Source organism: Colletes latitarsis, chromosome 7 (assembly GCF_051014445.1).
Source record: "Colletes latitarsis isolate SP2378_abdomen chromosome 7, iyColLati1, whole genome shotgun sequence".
In the NCBI taxonomy this organism is placed as follows: Eukaryota; Metazoa; Arthropoda; class Insecta; order Hymenoptera; family Colletidae; genus Colletes; species Colletes latitarsis.
Window position 1 is genome coordinate 12,724,359 of NC_135140.1, and position 12,433 is coordinate 12,736,791.

General features: G+C 41.7%; 1 protein-coding gene across 7 annotated transcripts; it reads right to left on the minus strand.

Annotated features, from left to right (window-relative positions):
* Positions 1-90: 90 nt before the first annotated feature.
* On the minus strand, positions 91-12,153 carry Ash1 (histone-lysine N-methyltransferase ash1). 7 transcript variants are annotated; one of them, XR_013080019.1, is made up of 14 exons: positions 11,351-12,153; positions 10,521-10,909; positions 10,226-10,434; positions 9,984-10,103; positions 6,157-9,863; positions 5,344-5,676; positions 4,399-5,263; positions 3,880-4,301; positions 3,474-3,800; positions 3,214-3,386; positions 2,949-3,115; positions 2,658-2,870; positions 437-2,568; positions 91-315 (listed from the first exon to the last, which is right to left on the minus strand). XR_013080019.1 is itself a non-coding variant. In XM_076769122.1 (14 exons), the coding sequence occupies exons 2-14, from the start codon at positions 10,690-10,692 to the stop codon at positions 2,425-2,427; spliced, it is 6,765 nt and encodes a 2,254-aa protein (XP_076625237.1). In that variant the 5' UTR covers positions 10,693-10,909; positions 11,351-12,152; the 3' UTR covers positions 91-2,424. The 7 variants fall into 7 exon arrangements, 6 of the variants coding, with proteins under 6 accessions (XP_076625237.1, XP_076625233.1, XP_076625236.1 ...); XM_076769122.1 differs by having other exon boundaries at positions 91-2,568; positions 4,399-4,895; positions 4,983-5,263; positions 11,351-12,152; XM_076769118.1 differs by having other exon boundaries at positions 91-2,568; positions 11,968-12,153.
* Between the last annotated feature and the right edge of the window lie 280 nt (positions 12,154-12,433).

The window sequence follows — 12,433 nt, forward strand, 5'->3', positions numbered from 1 at the left end:
AATCGAATCATATTTTGTAATTATGCTCTGCGATTAAGAGATGCGATTGTTACCCAACGTTCTTCCTCCTACTCCAACTCTTCCTCCTCCGCTATCATCGCCACCGTCATCATCATCGATATAATTATGTTCATAAACATAACTCCCTCTGTCCCTTGTTTTGTTCGATTTTTATCGGTCTTGGTTACCCGTTGCAATAAGCTTAACAAGCAAAGCATAGTACCCGTTTTTATTTCATGCTTCGTTTTTTTCGGTTGTAACGAAAAACTTTTTTTTTTTATAGTTACAGGATGATTGTCTTTTTACCTCCTTTCTCTGAAATATTTTGTACAGTTTGTGAGACTTCGAATTAAGGTACTTCTTAAGCACTGAACGATATAAAAGATGTAAGTCGAATAAGATTTAATACACGTACAAAGATAATCTGTGTACTCACGCGTTACCACGATTCGAAGTCGACAATGATCAAATTATACTAGATTACGTTACATCGCGAGTCCATGATCAAGATTTGTCTTTTATGGATCGAATAAGAATTTCGCAAAATTAGTCCGTAATCGGAGAATTTACTTGTTGACAAAAGTGTACAAACTTAATCGTAAAAATAAAAAATATCTTCTATTTATTTGGAGTTTAAATTATGTACAACCCAGATTCGATCAGCGCTATTACCTGCTAGAAATATCCTGTAACAGTAATTCAGTCTTCATGCACACTTAAGGTTATCATCAACGATCACGATAACATTATTGATCAACGAATAAGAGTTCAAATTAATTCAAAGTGATTTACAGGTACGCGTTACAATTCATCCGATGACATTTGTAACGCATTTTTTTGCAATTGCACGGATATTTCATCGAACGGATTTGTTTTCCACTCAGGTACTATCGCTGTAAACAGTACATAAGCTCTTATAAATTTTTTTCTTGCTGATTTCATTAGAAACAAATTTGTACCGCATCGATCAAACCACTTTTTTTTTTTAAGTTTTGGAAGAATACTAAATTTCTATGATTCGTTCGAAAAAGGTGGTATCATTTTATTCGAGAAAATTATTAAAAATTTAGAGAAACTCGTCTTTCTATAAAACGAAAGAATTAACTGTTAAATGCATTATAAACGATCCATCGACTTTCACTGAAAGACCACTTGGAATTTGTTAGTCTTTACGCAGGTATAAAGATATGTGAATAATCCTGTTTCTCGTCTAATAAAAGTTAATACGCTTCTGTGTTACATCGAAAAATTAGAACGTATTGTAGTACCATTTTCATTCGACAAACATACCTCGGATACTGTGCAGAACATAGAAACAAATGATATAAATAAGATTTATGCATATTAAATAGCTTTCAATAATATGTATTTACTAACTGCATAATGTAATAATAAATACGAAATCCTGCGTATATTAGTTGTTGTAGCAACAGTTAGCTATATTCGATCGCGATCATTAATAAATTAAATATGTTAGTAAATATTTATCTATAAATTTAAAAACCTATATATTACACTTAATTCAAATAACACTGGGCTTATGAAAAATATATAATGGTACTTTTGTGCAATAAAGCCTCGCATGTACTCGATTTCGTTTCTTCTTCGTTCTCGTCGGTTCCATTGCTCTTTCACACGCGGCTGATTTATACACTCGCGTATGCCGTTGACACTTTCCTAGATCCAAAGTAGCATATAATTTGTACACTTAAGTGTATTCACTATGAAATAAATTTACAAATACTTTTATACAATTTCGCGATTCTAATTATATTAAAATTCTACTAGAAGTAATAGCTCTCGTTAGATCCAATTTGACAAACGTGGCTTCAAGTACGAAATTTGATTCTTAAACCAAATCGATCCATTTTACGAAAACAAATTACCTCTATTCGATCAAAATACTTACAAACTTTTTTTTTTTTTTTACATCGCACGATTGTTGAAATACTCTAGAATGAATCAAAGATTACCTTTCCGTCGACGTGATTCTGTTTGCTTTACCGTTTGATTTTAACGTTTTGCCGCGAAAGGAAAAGGTAATCTAAGATAGAAAAGCAATGCTAAGAGACTATAAAAAATTTCGATTGAAAATTCAGCCTGGAATTTTCTGGATTTCGTGCGTGTAAAAACAACATATAAAAAGATCTCGATCGATACAATGTCCTTCGGGAAAGGTAGCGTTCGTGTTCATAATTAAATAATACGAATGGACGGGTCGTATTACTAGTGTAAAAAGAAGGAAACGCGTAGCTCGTGGTTGATTTCCTTACGAAACGAATCGAATAGCATCAACTTACTAACGACGAAACGAAATAATCGATCGATCGCTTTGATTACAGATTTAACTGTGATAGGGATTAACATTGACCCGTATCATGTACATACGATAATACCGCATTATCGCTGATGTATAATCCAGTGTCACGGATTTAATCCACCTGGTCTTTTCCGATTCCGCCTATTCCTCTCTAATAAAAATGACAGATCCAGCGGATCTTTCTTATTCGGCATCTTTTGCAGTAGACCAATTAAAATGTTATTCAATCTTCGTCTTTGCTCTTCTCTCTGCAAAAAACAATCAATGTGTATTACATAAAGCGAATATCTATATACAATATGACGAAAAAATATTGATCGATAAAAATGACAATTACCTGGGCATATGATGTCGCAGACGTAGCAATAGACAAAATTTCATTCGATCGTCGTCTACCCTTACTCGTGGAAGATTTTTGTTGATCTTTACTGTGTGTTTTCGCATTATCGCTAGCTTCGGTTTTCTGATTAGAGTCGAGATCTTGATGATTCGTTTTTTTCTTCTCTTTGTTTATTTTACCGCCAACTTGTATTCCTTCGAGACTATGAGGCTGAAACATTTTACACAGTTTTCTTCATATTCTTTGTATTCGTTGTCGATTAATCGATATCGAAATAACGCTACTCACCAAATACGTTCGATAGTGCTTAATGCGTTGCGGAAACGTCTCAAACGCGTAAGGTTTCGTGCACACTTGATGCCTAGCTCTGGCAACCTTTGTAAAAAGCCGAGCAGCGCGATCAACGCGATACTCGCATACGTAAGTGTGCTCTGCCGACGAACCCACCGGTCGTCCTTCATTTCAGAAGAAAACAAAAAACGGGAGAACATTATTGAAGAGAATGTTGCACGAAAGACAATGTGTCGTTAACTGAATAAATAATAGTAATTACCTTTACAATACGTATGAGGATCGAGAACCCAGCAACGTTCGGCAACCAAATCGCATGGAACTGCTTCGTAGAGCGGAGCACACACAACCTCGTTTTCGTAAAACTTTCGCGTGGGCTCGTGATACGTCTCATGAGGTCTCAAATAATGATGGCCGAACACAAACCTTTCTCCTCTGTCGCGTAAAAACAAATTGAATGTTAGTGTCGGGCACAGAATTCCGGGAGAAACTATCAGCGATAGAAATCAATATGAAACTTACTCAACATTTTTCCAGAGTCTCTCGATTCTAAAGATGTCCATCTGTTCATAATCAGGCTTTTGAATGGTTTTGTAGGTATGTTTCTCCGGAGTATCCCTTAACACATACACCGTGTCTCCCTGCCTGAGTTGCAAATCACCGCGCATCAAAGTAACATAGTGTTTCTTTCCTTCCTCCTCCTCGTCACCCTCCAATGGTATTTCCAAATCGACAGGACGCGGCTGGCATCTCTCGCACAAATAAGACTCTAGGCTCGTGTCAGCTTTAACGCAGTCGCAATGCTGCCAAACGAGGCAGCGTTCGCATTGAATCATCAAGCCCTCGTCTCTGTTTAAGAAGTAATATTTTTAATGCCATCACTCGATATTTAGATAAACGCGGGGATCGAAGCATAACTTCTATTCACCTGTGCAAGCCACAGATACACCTAATAACGTCTTCCTCCCCTGCAGTCGAGCCTCGAGGAGGTAAAAATCCTTGAGAAGGCGGGCAGCCTGTTGCATCCGTTATCGCGTCAACAAAGTCAGGTTTACTTCCTAAATACAGTTTTCTCAGTCTAGCCGCAGCAATGCCCATTTCTGAAGTTCTTCCAAAGAATCGAACATTGTTGTCAAAAAGTCTGATCATATCGTGATCAAAATGCTCGGCGGTTTTATAGTGACCTGTCCCAATGCACTGGTCGATCATGCTCAAGTCTATCGGGTCCGATATCTTTTCATAGTAGTCTGACAATTTTCTTTTCGAGGGCAACGTTACAAACGGCGAGCACAGCAACTGCCCATTTTCGTCGTTTGCCGTTGTTACAATACTGTACAAATCTTTCAATACCTGAAAATTATTAAAAAAAACCCGTTACCTTAGCGATTATTTGGCAATTACTTGGGCAAGATAATAAATAACAAGTTCGCGATTTTATTCCGTTCACCTTGGCCAGTTTCGCAGTTTTATGCATTTCCGGGTCGTCTTGAGCTTGCGCCAACCTTCGTGTTCGTACAGTACGCGTATTCGTGTTGGTCAATGCACTCAATTGCGAGAAAAACGCGTTAGATTGTATCTTAGTGTCGCCGGAACTTTTCTCTTTCACAACACTCGCGTTGCCGGATTTTGCTTTACCGTTCTGCATTTGCACTTGGTTCACTAACGATTTTACCCGTTTCACCTTTTCCAGGTTTCTCAACAAGAAGCAGTGATGTTGTTGAGCGAAGCATCGTTGTTGATGAGACATTGGCTTCAGTACAGGTGCATGGAACAAGTTAGAATCGCCCATCTTCCTGGATTTGCAAATTCCTTTAGAGTTAACGGACTGCACTGTATTGGATTTTCGCATGTTCTTTCTTGGTCTTCCAACCGATCGTCGCTCCGTCGGTTCCATCTGAGACGGAAGAGCGGCGATAGTCTTTGTAACCCTTTGACTCTTCCCTCCTGTGGACGCGAGAAACAGGTACGAAAATAGAGAACTGTATTTGACAAAGAGAAGAGCTCGAGATGAATCTTTTACTATCTTGTTACCTATCACGCCTCTGCAAGCGCTACTACCGCATCTACATTCCTGCCCTTCGGATGGATTAAACAAAGCAAAGTTATAATCGTAGGTTAACTCTTCTTCTGGCTTGATGTCCCTCGAGGCGAACAAAGCCATGCGCGGAAGTCCGTGGACGCTCCATTTCTGCATTTCACAATTCGGTTCGCAAGAATGATTCACGAATCGACCATCGCCCCCCATACGATGTCCATCGATGACCAAACCTCCGTCCAGATGCAAGCAATAGTGGTGCGTATCGTTAGCGTACCTAATATGCGTCGAAACAAAGTAAAGTTAAATCTTCTATGTGATTAATATGTCCTACATCGCTCGTGCTTGTCGATATACCTGGTTGCCATTCTCGATTTGAACTCTCTTTCAGACACTACTTCCCCTACATACTCGAGGATGAATACACCAGACTTAATCGACTGCTGAGTTCTCACTCCCCAACCTTTATTCTTCGTCATAAATTTCTGTAAACCAGGTGCCCACTCGTGTTTTTGAATCTTTTGATTCTCACACTTCTCGCCACAAGGACAAAGTTGTGGCGAGCATTCGCTGAAAACCATACGATTGATGCAATCATCGCCGCATCCACTTTCCGGTTTGCATTCGCACGCTTGCGCCTCGTACAGTGTAGTCGGCTTGACGTCGTAATAAACGTTTGTGCGAATTTTTCTGCAAAAGGAAACGGTTTACTCCCGACCCTTGTAAAAAATTTATATTGGATCATACTGAAAGTTTTCACGGTCTTTGCTACATCTGACTTTAATTGGTTGCTAACCCCATCAGTTCTTGGAAGAATTAAAATGTAAGTATGTTTATAAACCACGTTGTTAGTTTGGTGACTAGCTTTGGGACTAATTCATCACAATTTTTTAGGATCGTGTATCAGTATTACAGCAGAATCATATAGTCACGAATCAAGATGGTCTTCACCAAAAATTGAAGGTACAGCAACTACCCCTGGTAAGAAGAGGTCCCTCCGCATAACGTCAGACATAGTAAGTAAATCATCCCTTATATTTCCCTTATATTGGAAATCATTTTTAATGCAAATATTGAACTCGAAGGGAATTGTGTTTGTTTAAAATGGGTGGTCAGAAACCGCAGAAACATTCATGATGACCCAATAATAAACTCCGGATGATTTCTCACTTGTAATTCCACGACGGTACCGATTCTCTGCTAGGTAGTCTGGACTGCGTATGTAGCCACCATAAATCGTACGGCAATTGAAATGGCATTTTTCTTTGACGAAGAAGTTTACCGCATTGATACGAGGCGGTCAACAGCGCCGCGGACGTAGAATCGTTTGTTTCACAGACAATCTTACTCTTTCCGGATGTAGTGCCGCTATCGACGCTGCTGCCGCTTCCGCTCCCACCGCTTCGCGTTTTCGATTCGAAATTTTTCCCGCAATCGTGTAGAATGCCACCCTGTAGGTAACGCTTTTTCCATCTAGATTGTTTTTTCCTAGCATGCGTAGAGCTCAAATGTTTTCCAATCTCGTGATCACCCTGAATAACATTGCTGCTGGACACACTGTCATTTTCTGTGTCGTATCCCGCGCTACGTAAACGTTTCACGTTCCTCGAAGTGAAGTTACAAGGACTCGAGGAGCCGCGTCGTTTTTTCTGATTCCCATTGAAAGATCCAGAATGTTCCGTCTTTATGTTCGTTTGGGGACTCGCGCGTTCCAGATTCTTCGCGTTCTCCTCGTTTAGCTCAGCGACGCGTTGTTGCTGGCACAAATTGTATCTCTCTAGAGATTCCTCCAGAGGCGCGTCTTCGTCGTACGTTCTTAAATCCTGGATCTTCTCAAACTTGACCGGGCACAGTTTGTTCGGCGCGTTGTTACTCTCCGATTCGACGAGATCCTTTCGAACTCTCAATTGACCGGATCGAGATTCCACGACTTCCTCCGAACGACCGCGACTAGACGATCCTTCCTGTTTCGACGAATTCAAATCCTCCGCGTCGGCGGCCTTCGACGTAACTTTGCTCTGCGTTGCGTTGCTGTTATTGTTATCGTTTTCAACGGCGAGTTCGCTCGATGGGAACGAGTGTTGCATCTCGCCACTCAACACGGTCGTTTTGCTGTCCATCACCGAGTCCTCGGACCCTTCCTTCGGCGAATTTCGAGCTTCGTCAGCATCGTCCGCGTTGTCGTCAGCAGGTAAAGTTACTTTCGTCGACGCATCGGTCGATGTCTCGCTGGCATTTAACGACCGTTTCTTCTTCTTTTTCTTTTTCAGTGTGGGAAAACCAGTGCGGTTAATAGCCTTGCGCCGCCTCATTTTCTTCTTGGCCAAAACCATCACGGCTGTGGAGTTCGTGGGTTTTGGAAGGTTCGAGTCGACGTCGTTGTCCTGCGTCGGTTTACTTTCGTTCAGAGTCTCGATATCGTCGTAGCTTTCATTTACGTGAAACTCCGCCGCGTCAACCTTTATATTCTTTTCCAAGCGAACGTGTTCCGGCGAGACGTGCTCGCTCTTCTCAAGCTTATCCGTTTGATTTTTATCGGTTTTCATTACTTTCTCTGTAATTACCTTTTCGGTCCTGCTGCCGCTTTTGTCCGCGTGACTCTTTAAGTTCTTCGAATCATTGGAAGACCTTTCCGATTTTTCGACTTTGTCGGTTTTATCGGTTTTATCGGTTTTATCGGTTTTATCGGCTTTCTCCAACGCGATATGCCCACTCTCAGCAGGGAGCTTCGTGACCGTGACTCGAAGATCCTTGACGATTTTCTTTTTACGTCGCGGCTGTGCTTCCGTCTGACTCAGTGGTTTCTCTTCCAACGATTCAGAACACGCTGCACTCGACTTGTCGATGCTCGCGTTTTCAGTATCTCTGTGTCTTTTCTTAGGGGTGACCGGTACAGCATCTTCTTGAGAAGAAGACGCGGAACTGCCGCCGTATCTCGTTATCGCGGCTTCGATAGCCTCCTCTATGTGACTCTCGGTAGAGTTGGTCTCGTTAGTGGTCACGTCGGTGCAACTTGCGTTCGAGCTCTGCGAGCTATGAGGGCTGGATACGTGATAATGCCTTTTCTTTAACGGCAATCGTTGCTCGTTCGGATTCGAATTTGCGTTCGCGTTCGTGCCACTCCTCGAGTCCGTTCCTGAGAGTATTTTTTCTTTCTTCGAACGCCTCTTCAACTTTTGATCTTCGGTCGCTGTAACATCGCCTTTTCTTTTCTTGGTTAGTTTCTTCACGCGAAAAATTTGCGGTAACTCGGAATATCCGACGTTCGCGTTGTTCCGTCCTAGGCTGCACGATCTAGCAAACTCTTCGATCAATTTTTCCAATTCTTCGATGATACATGGATCGATGCGTATCGGATTTTTAGGCGGCAATAACAACCGTCGTCGATGCTTATGGTGATGGTGTTTGTGACAATGATTGTGTATAGGTTGCGTCGCTTTGTCGCATTTGTTTGTTATGTTTTCAACGTTTTCCGCTTTTAGTACTTCGCCAACCGGTAAAGAGATCAGAGTTTGTACGCCAACGCCATTCGTCTCGAAATTGGTCGTGGTCTTTTTGCTGTTCTTGTTTTCTTTCAACACGCGTCGCGTAACCGGTGCGGCGTTCTTTTTCAGCGAAGTCTGCCTCTTGGTCAAGGGTCCGGAATTACTTCTGTTCTCTTTTAAACTTCTTTTATTCGAATTGAGCGGCTTTCTATCGCTCGCCATTCGTTCGCAATACGATTGCTTCTGCCGTCGTAACGAAGTTGTCGTTTTACCTCCTACTCCCGGTTTGTCTCTTTTTATTTTTTTATACGTTCTGCCGTCACACTGAATTACATCTTTTCTATATTTACTTGTAACAGTTCTACTTAGGCACTTGACACGCGTCGGAGAATTCCCGTTGTTTCTCTTCTCGCCCATTCTACCTTGCGCGAATTGTTTGGGAGCGTTGCAGCTGCGTTTCTTTTGACAGACGGGCTTGTCCTTTAACTTTTTCACCGGTTCGCTGCTCTTGTCTTCCTTGCCCTCCCGCGACGCGACTGTTTTATGCTGCACCAATTTCGCTTTCCCCCTCTTGTTCGGTTCCTCCTTCGAAACTTTTTGCTGTTGCTGAGACGTAGCCTCCTTTTTTTCCTTCCTCTCGTTCTTCTCCGCTTTCTCTGTCTTTTCTACTTTCTCGATCTTTTCGATTTTTTCTGCGATTTCTGGCTTGAGTCTCGGCCTGCCTGGTCCGCGAGGTTGCGTCGACACAGTTTTCGCGGGTCTACCAGGTTTTCGTTTCGGCGGATATAGAACTCGGTCTACGTTTACTGCTGGCTTGGGGACCACCGTTTGTATGGGGGATTGCGTCGGAGCCGGCGGACTTGCCGGACTAATCGCCAAATGTAACGGACTGTTATCTACCGACTGAATTCCTGAGTCCGGCGACACGTTCGACACGCAAGGATACTCTGAATCGTTCGCTTTTTTCCCCGCTTTGCTTCGTCTTTTTCGCGGTTCCGACAGCAGAGCCGTTTTCTCGACAAACTGTTGTAGCAAAGTGGAACTATATACAGGTACGGGATTCTGATCACCGGTCTCGCTTGTATCCGAATCAGCTCCTAGCGACATTCGTTCGATAGCTTTCGATACTAAACGACCGCTTTCCGAGTCTTCGAATCCGTCGAACGGAGCATCCTCGTGCTCCTGATCAGGTAAAATAGCTGCTAAATCTTCTTGATTGATTTCCTGCAACGGCGGATGTTGTTGTTGCTGCTGTTCCTGCTGCTGCTGCTGTTGCTGTGGTTGTTGTTGTTGTTGCTGAGACTGTTGCGTTTGTTGGTGTTGCTGTTGCGAATGATGCGAAGCTAGGCGACTCTCTGATGAATCTGAATCATCGCTACTGCATTCGGACGACTAAACAGGACAGAGATGATTTAGTTACTGGCGAAGCGTATATTTATATTTAAATGAAACGCAGTCATTCAAATTTATACGATTTGATGTCTCGCGCTTACAAGTGACCACATAATTTACCTTTGTTTCGCAATTCGTTTTACTTTTTTTCGATGCGTTTCTTCTATTCTTCTCGCATTTCGCCTTTTCTGTATCTTCTTTTTTTGGACCTTTCATAGTGATTTTTAGTTTAAGCGCTCCCTGTAATGCAATTACAAATTCTACCGATTGGTTGTTAAATTGTTGAAGTGAAACGAAATAATTTAACGAGAGTGTAGTATCATCGTTTGTATAACATGCCGCTAAGAGTGTAATACACTTACCGATTCAAAATTTGTTTCTTGAATGGAAAACGTTTGTTCACTGTGTTCGGACGTGCAATCCGAATTCGACCCTGTATCCTCTTCTTCCTCGCCGCTACTTCCGTCGTCCGAGTCTGAATTCGAATCCGAATAAGAACAACTACCTTCCGTACCACCGGAACTCTCGTCGTCAGAATCAGAATCTTCTTCAGAGTCAACTGAATCTGTTCCTAATGCACGCAAGGATTTTGCAAGATTCAGCATACGTTTACACAAAAAGTTATTACAAACTATCGAGTAAAACAATGTCTGTTACCATTAGGTTCTGTGGTTGGATCCCAGCTACCTCCACCTTTTATGGCATCCATATCAACAGTCGAAGGTAGTTCTCTTTCCTGTTCCCCATCATTTTCTTCCCAATTCCAATTTTGTAGTTCTAATTCCGAAGGATGGTGAATAACAGCGCTCCATCCTGAATCACCAGACATTTTTTGGCTTATCTAACATCCAATAGGATAGAATAGAATACCATTCCTTATGATTTTATTCGTTTTATAACTTCTTTTGTAACTGTACACAGCATATCTATTTTAGTATGCTTAACGCTTAAACGTCTTATTTATCCGTTGAATTCCCATATTTACTCTCCAATTCTTATATACGGTTCTTTCTAGACACGATTATGCTTCCTCCATAACTATATAGCTGTAACAATAAAAGTAAAATATAAATATTATTGCTCCAAAAATATGTAGGATCGTTGGAAGTAACATTTTAAGACATTACCATTCAACAATGGCTAGAATAGCAAATGCAAGATGGAAATAAAGCAGTACAGTGCAAGATTGAAAGAACAGTAGAGGTTTTTTGTTGTTAAAATTATGACACACATAACTAAATCCAATTACATCTGTGTGATTTGGATATATTTTCTTGTATAAAGTAGCCCAATAGGGAGAAATGTAATTGAGTTTTTTATTAAAATCGGAATCCTTGGGAATTAAAGTCATTCAACTTTAATTCCAAATCGACATTTCACGCGTTCCAAACTTGAGTTCTCAAAGCGCGGGAGAACGCTTACGTATAACCTCGCATGAGAAACGAGCATCAACTGGGAAAGCATAATCATCGAAAAAGTGTTTGTACCTTCCTCTCGGTATAAGCGTTACCCCAGGAATCGTTACTGATCGTTAGTAACGATCACAGACAACGTCATAGAAGAAATGTTGCTTCTCGATGCGCGCGTATTTCACGTACGAGCGCGTCACTTTCGTGTACGCACAGCTGCAGCTGCAACAGCAGCAACAGCAAAACCAAGAGCAACAGCAACAACAACAGTAACGGTGGTAGACGCGTAAACAACACGGTAAATAGTATAAGAAAAAAAAAGTATTTTATCCAAAAGCTATCGCTCTGTTTACATCGTCGATGAAGCACACAGAGATCTTTGGAGTAACACAGAATAGAAGAGAGGGAGAACGCGGCAGGGACATAGGGAACTCGAGGGACAGAGAGAAAGGGAGACAGTGAAAACGAGCGAGGGGCAACAGGGACAAAATGAGAGGGTCAGAGGAAAGGGGGAGAAACGTTCCGGATCGCAGAAATCAGAAAAATAAAAGGCAAGCACGTTATCAACGAAGCGAGCGCCTAAAGCGGTAAAGAGTGGTGAAGCGAGGAGTAGGCAAGTACGCGTACAATGACAGACACGATACCCTGAGACCTCCTTACTCCGCATCCCACGAATAACGCAACAAAGATCTAACCGATTCCAGATCGACGATTAACCGACGAAATTCTCCAAGTTGCTTCGAAAGTACAGCTGTTTCTGTTTCTCGGTCGATGCGCCAGGTGCGTCGGCGACAGGGCCCGTGGAAACTCCCGTGTATTCGAGTATAACTCAAATTACCGCGCCATCTGATGTGGAACTCAATTGTTACGTTGGAACAGCGGCATATACAAAATGCTACTTTACGTTTTTTTTCTTTTACTTTGCAAACGCAACGAAAAACAACATGTTACGTGTTTCATATCGATCAGAGTTGGTTTTCGTCGTTTCTTTTATAATAGAAACCGTTTTTCCTGTATATTCTTTCCTATATTTAACTTCGACAATTGTAAACGCGCGTCTGCGAACACCTATGACTACTCAGCGAACGAGATTAGTTACCACACGCGTTATCTGTATCGAGTATCTACCATAGTTGGGTACATTTTATTCACAAATGACGA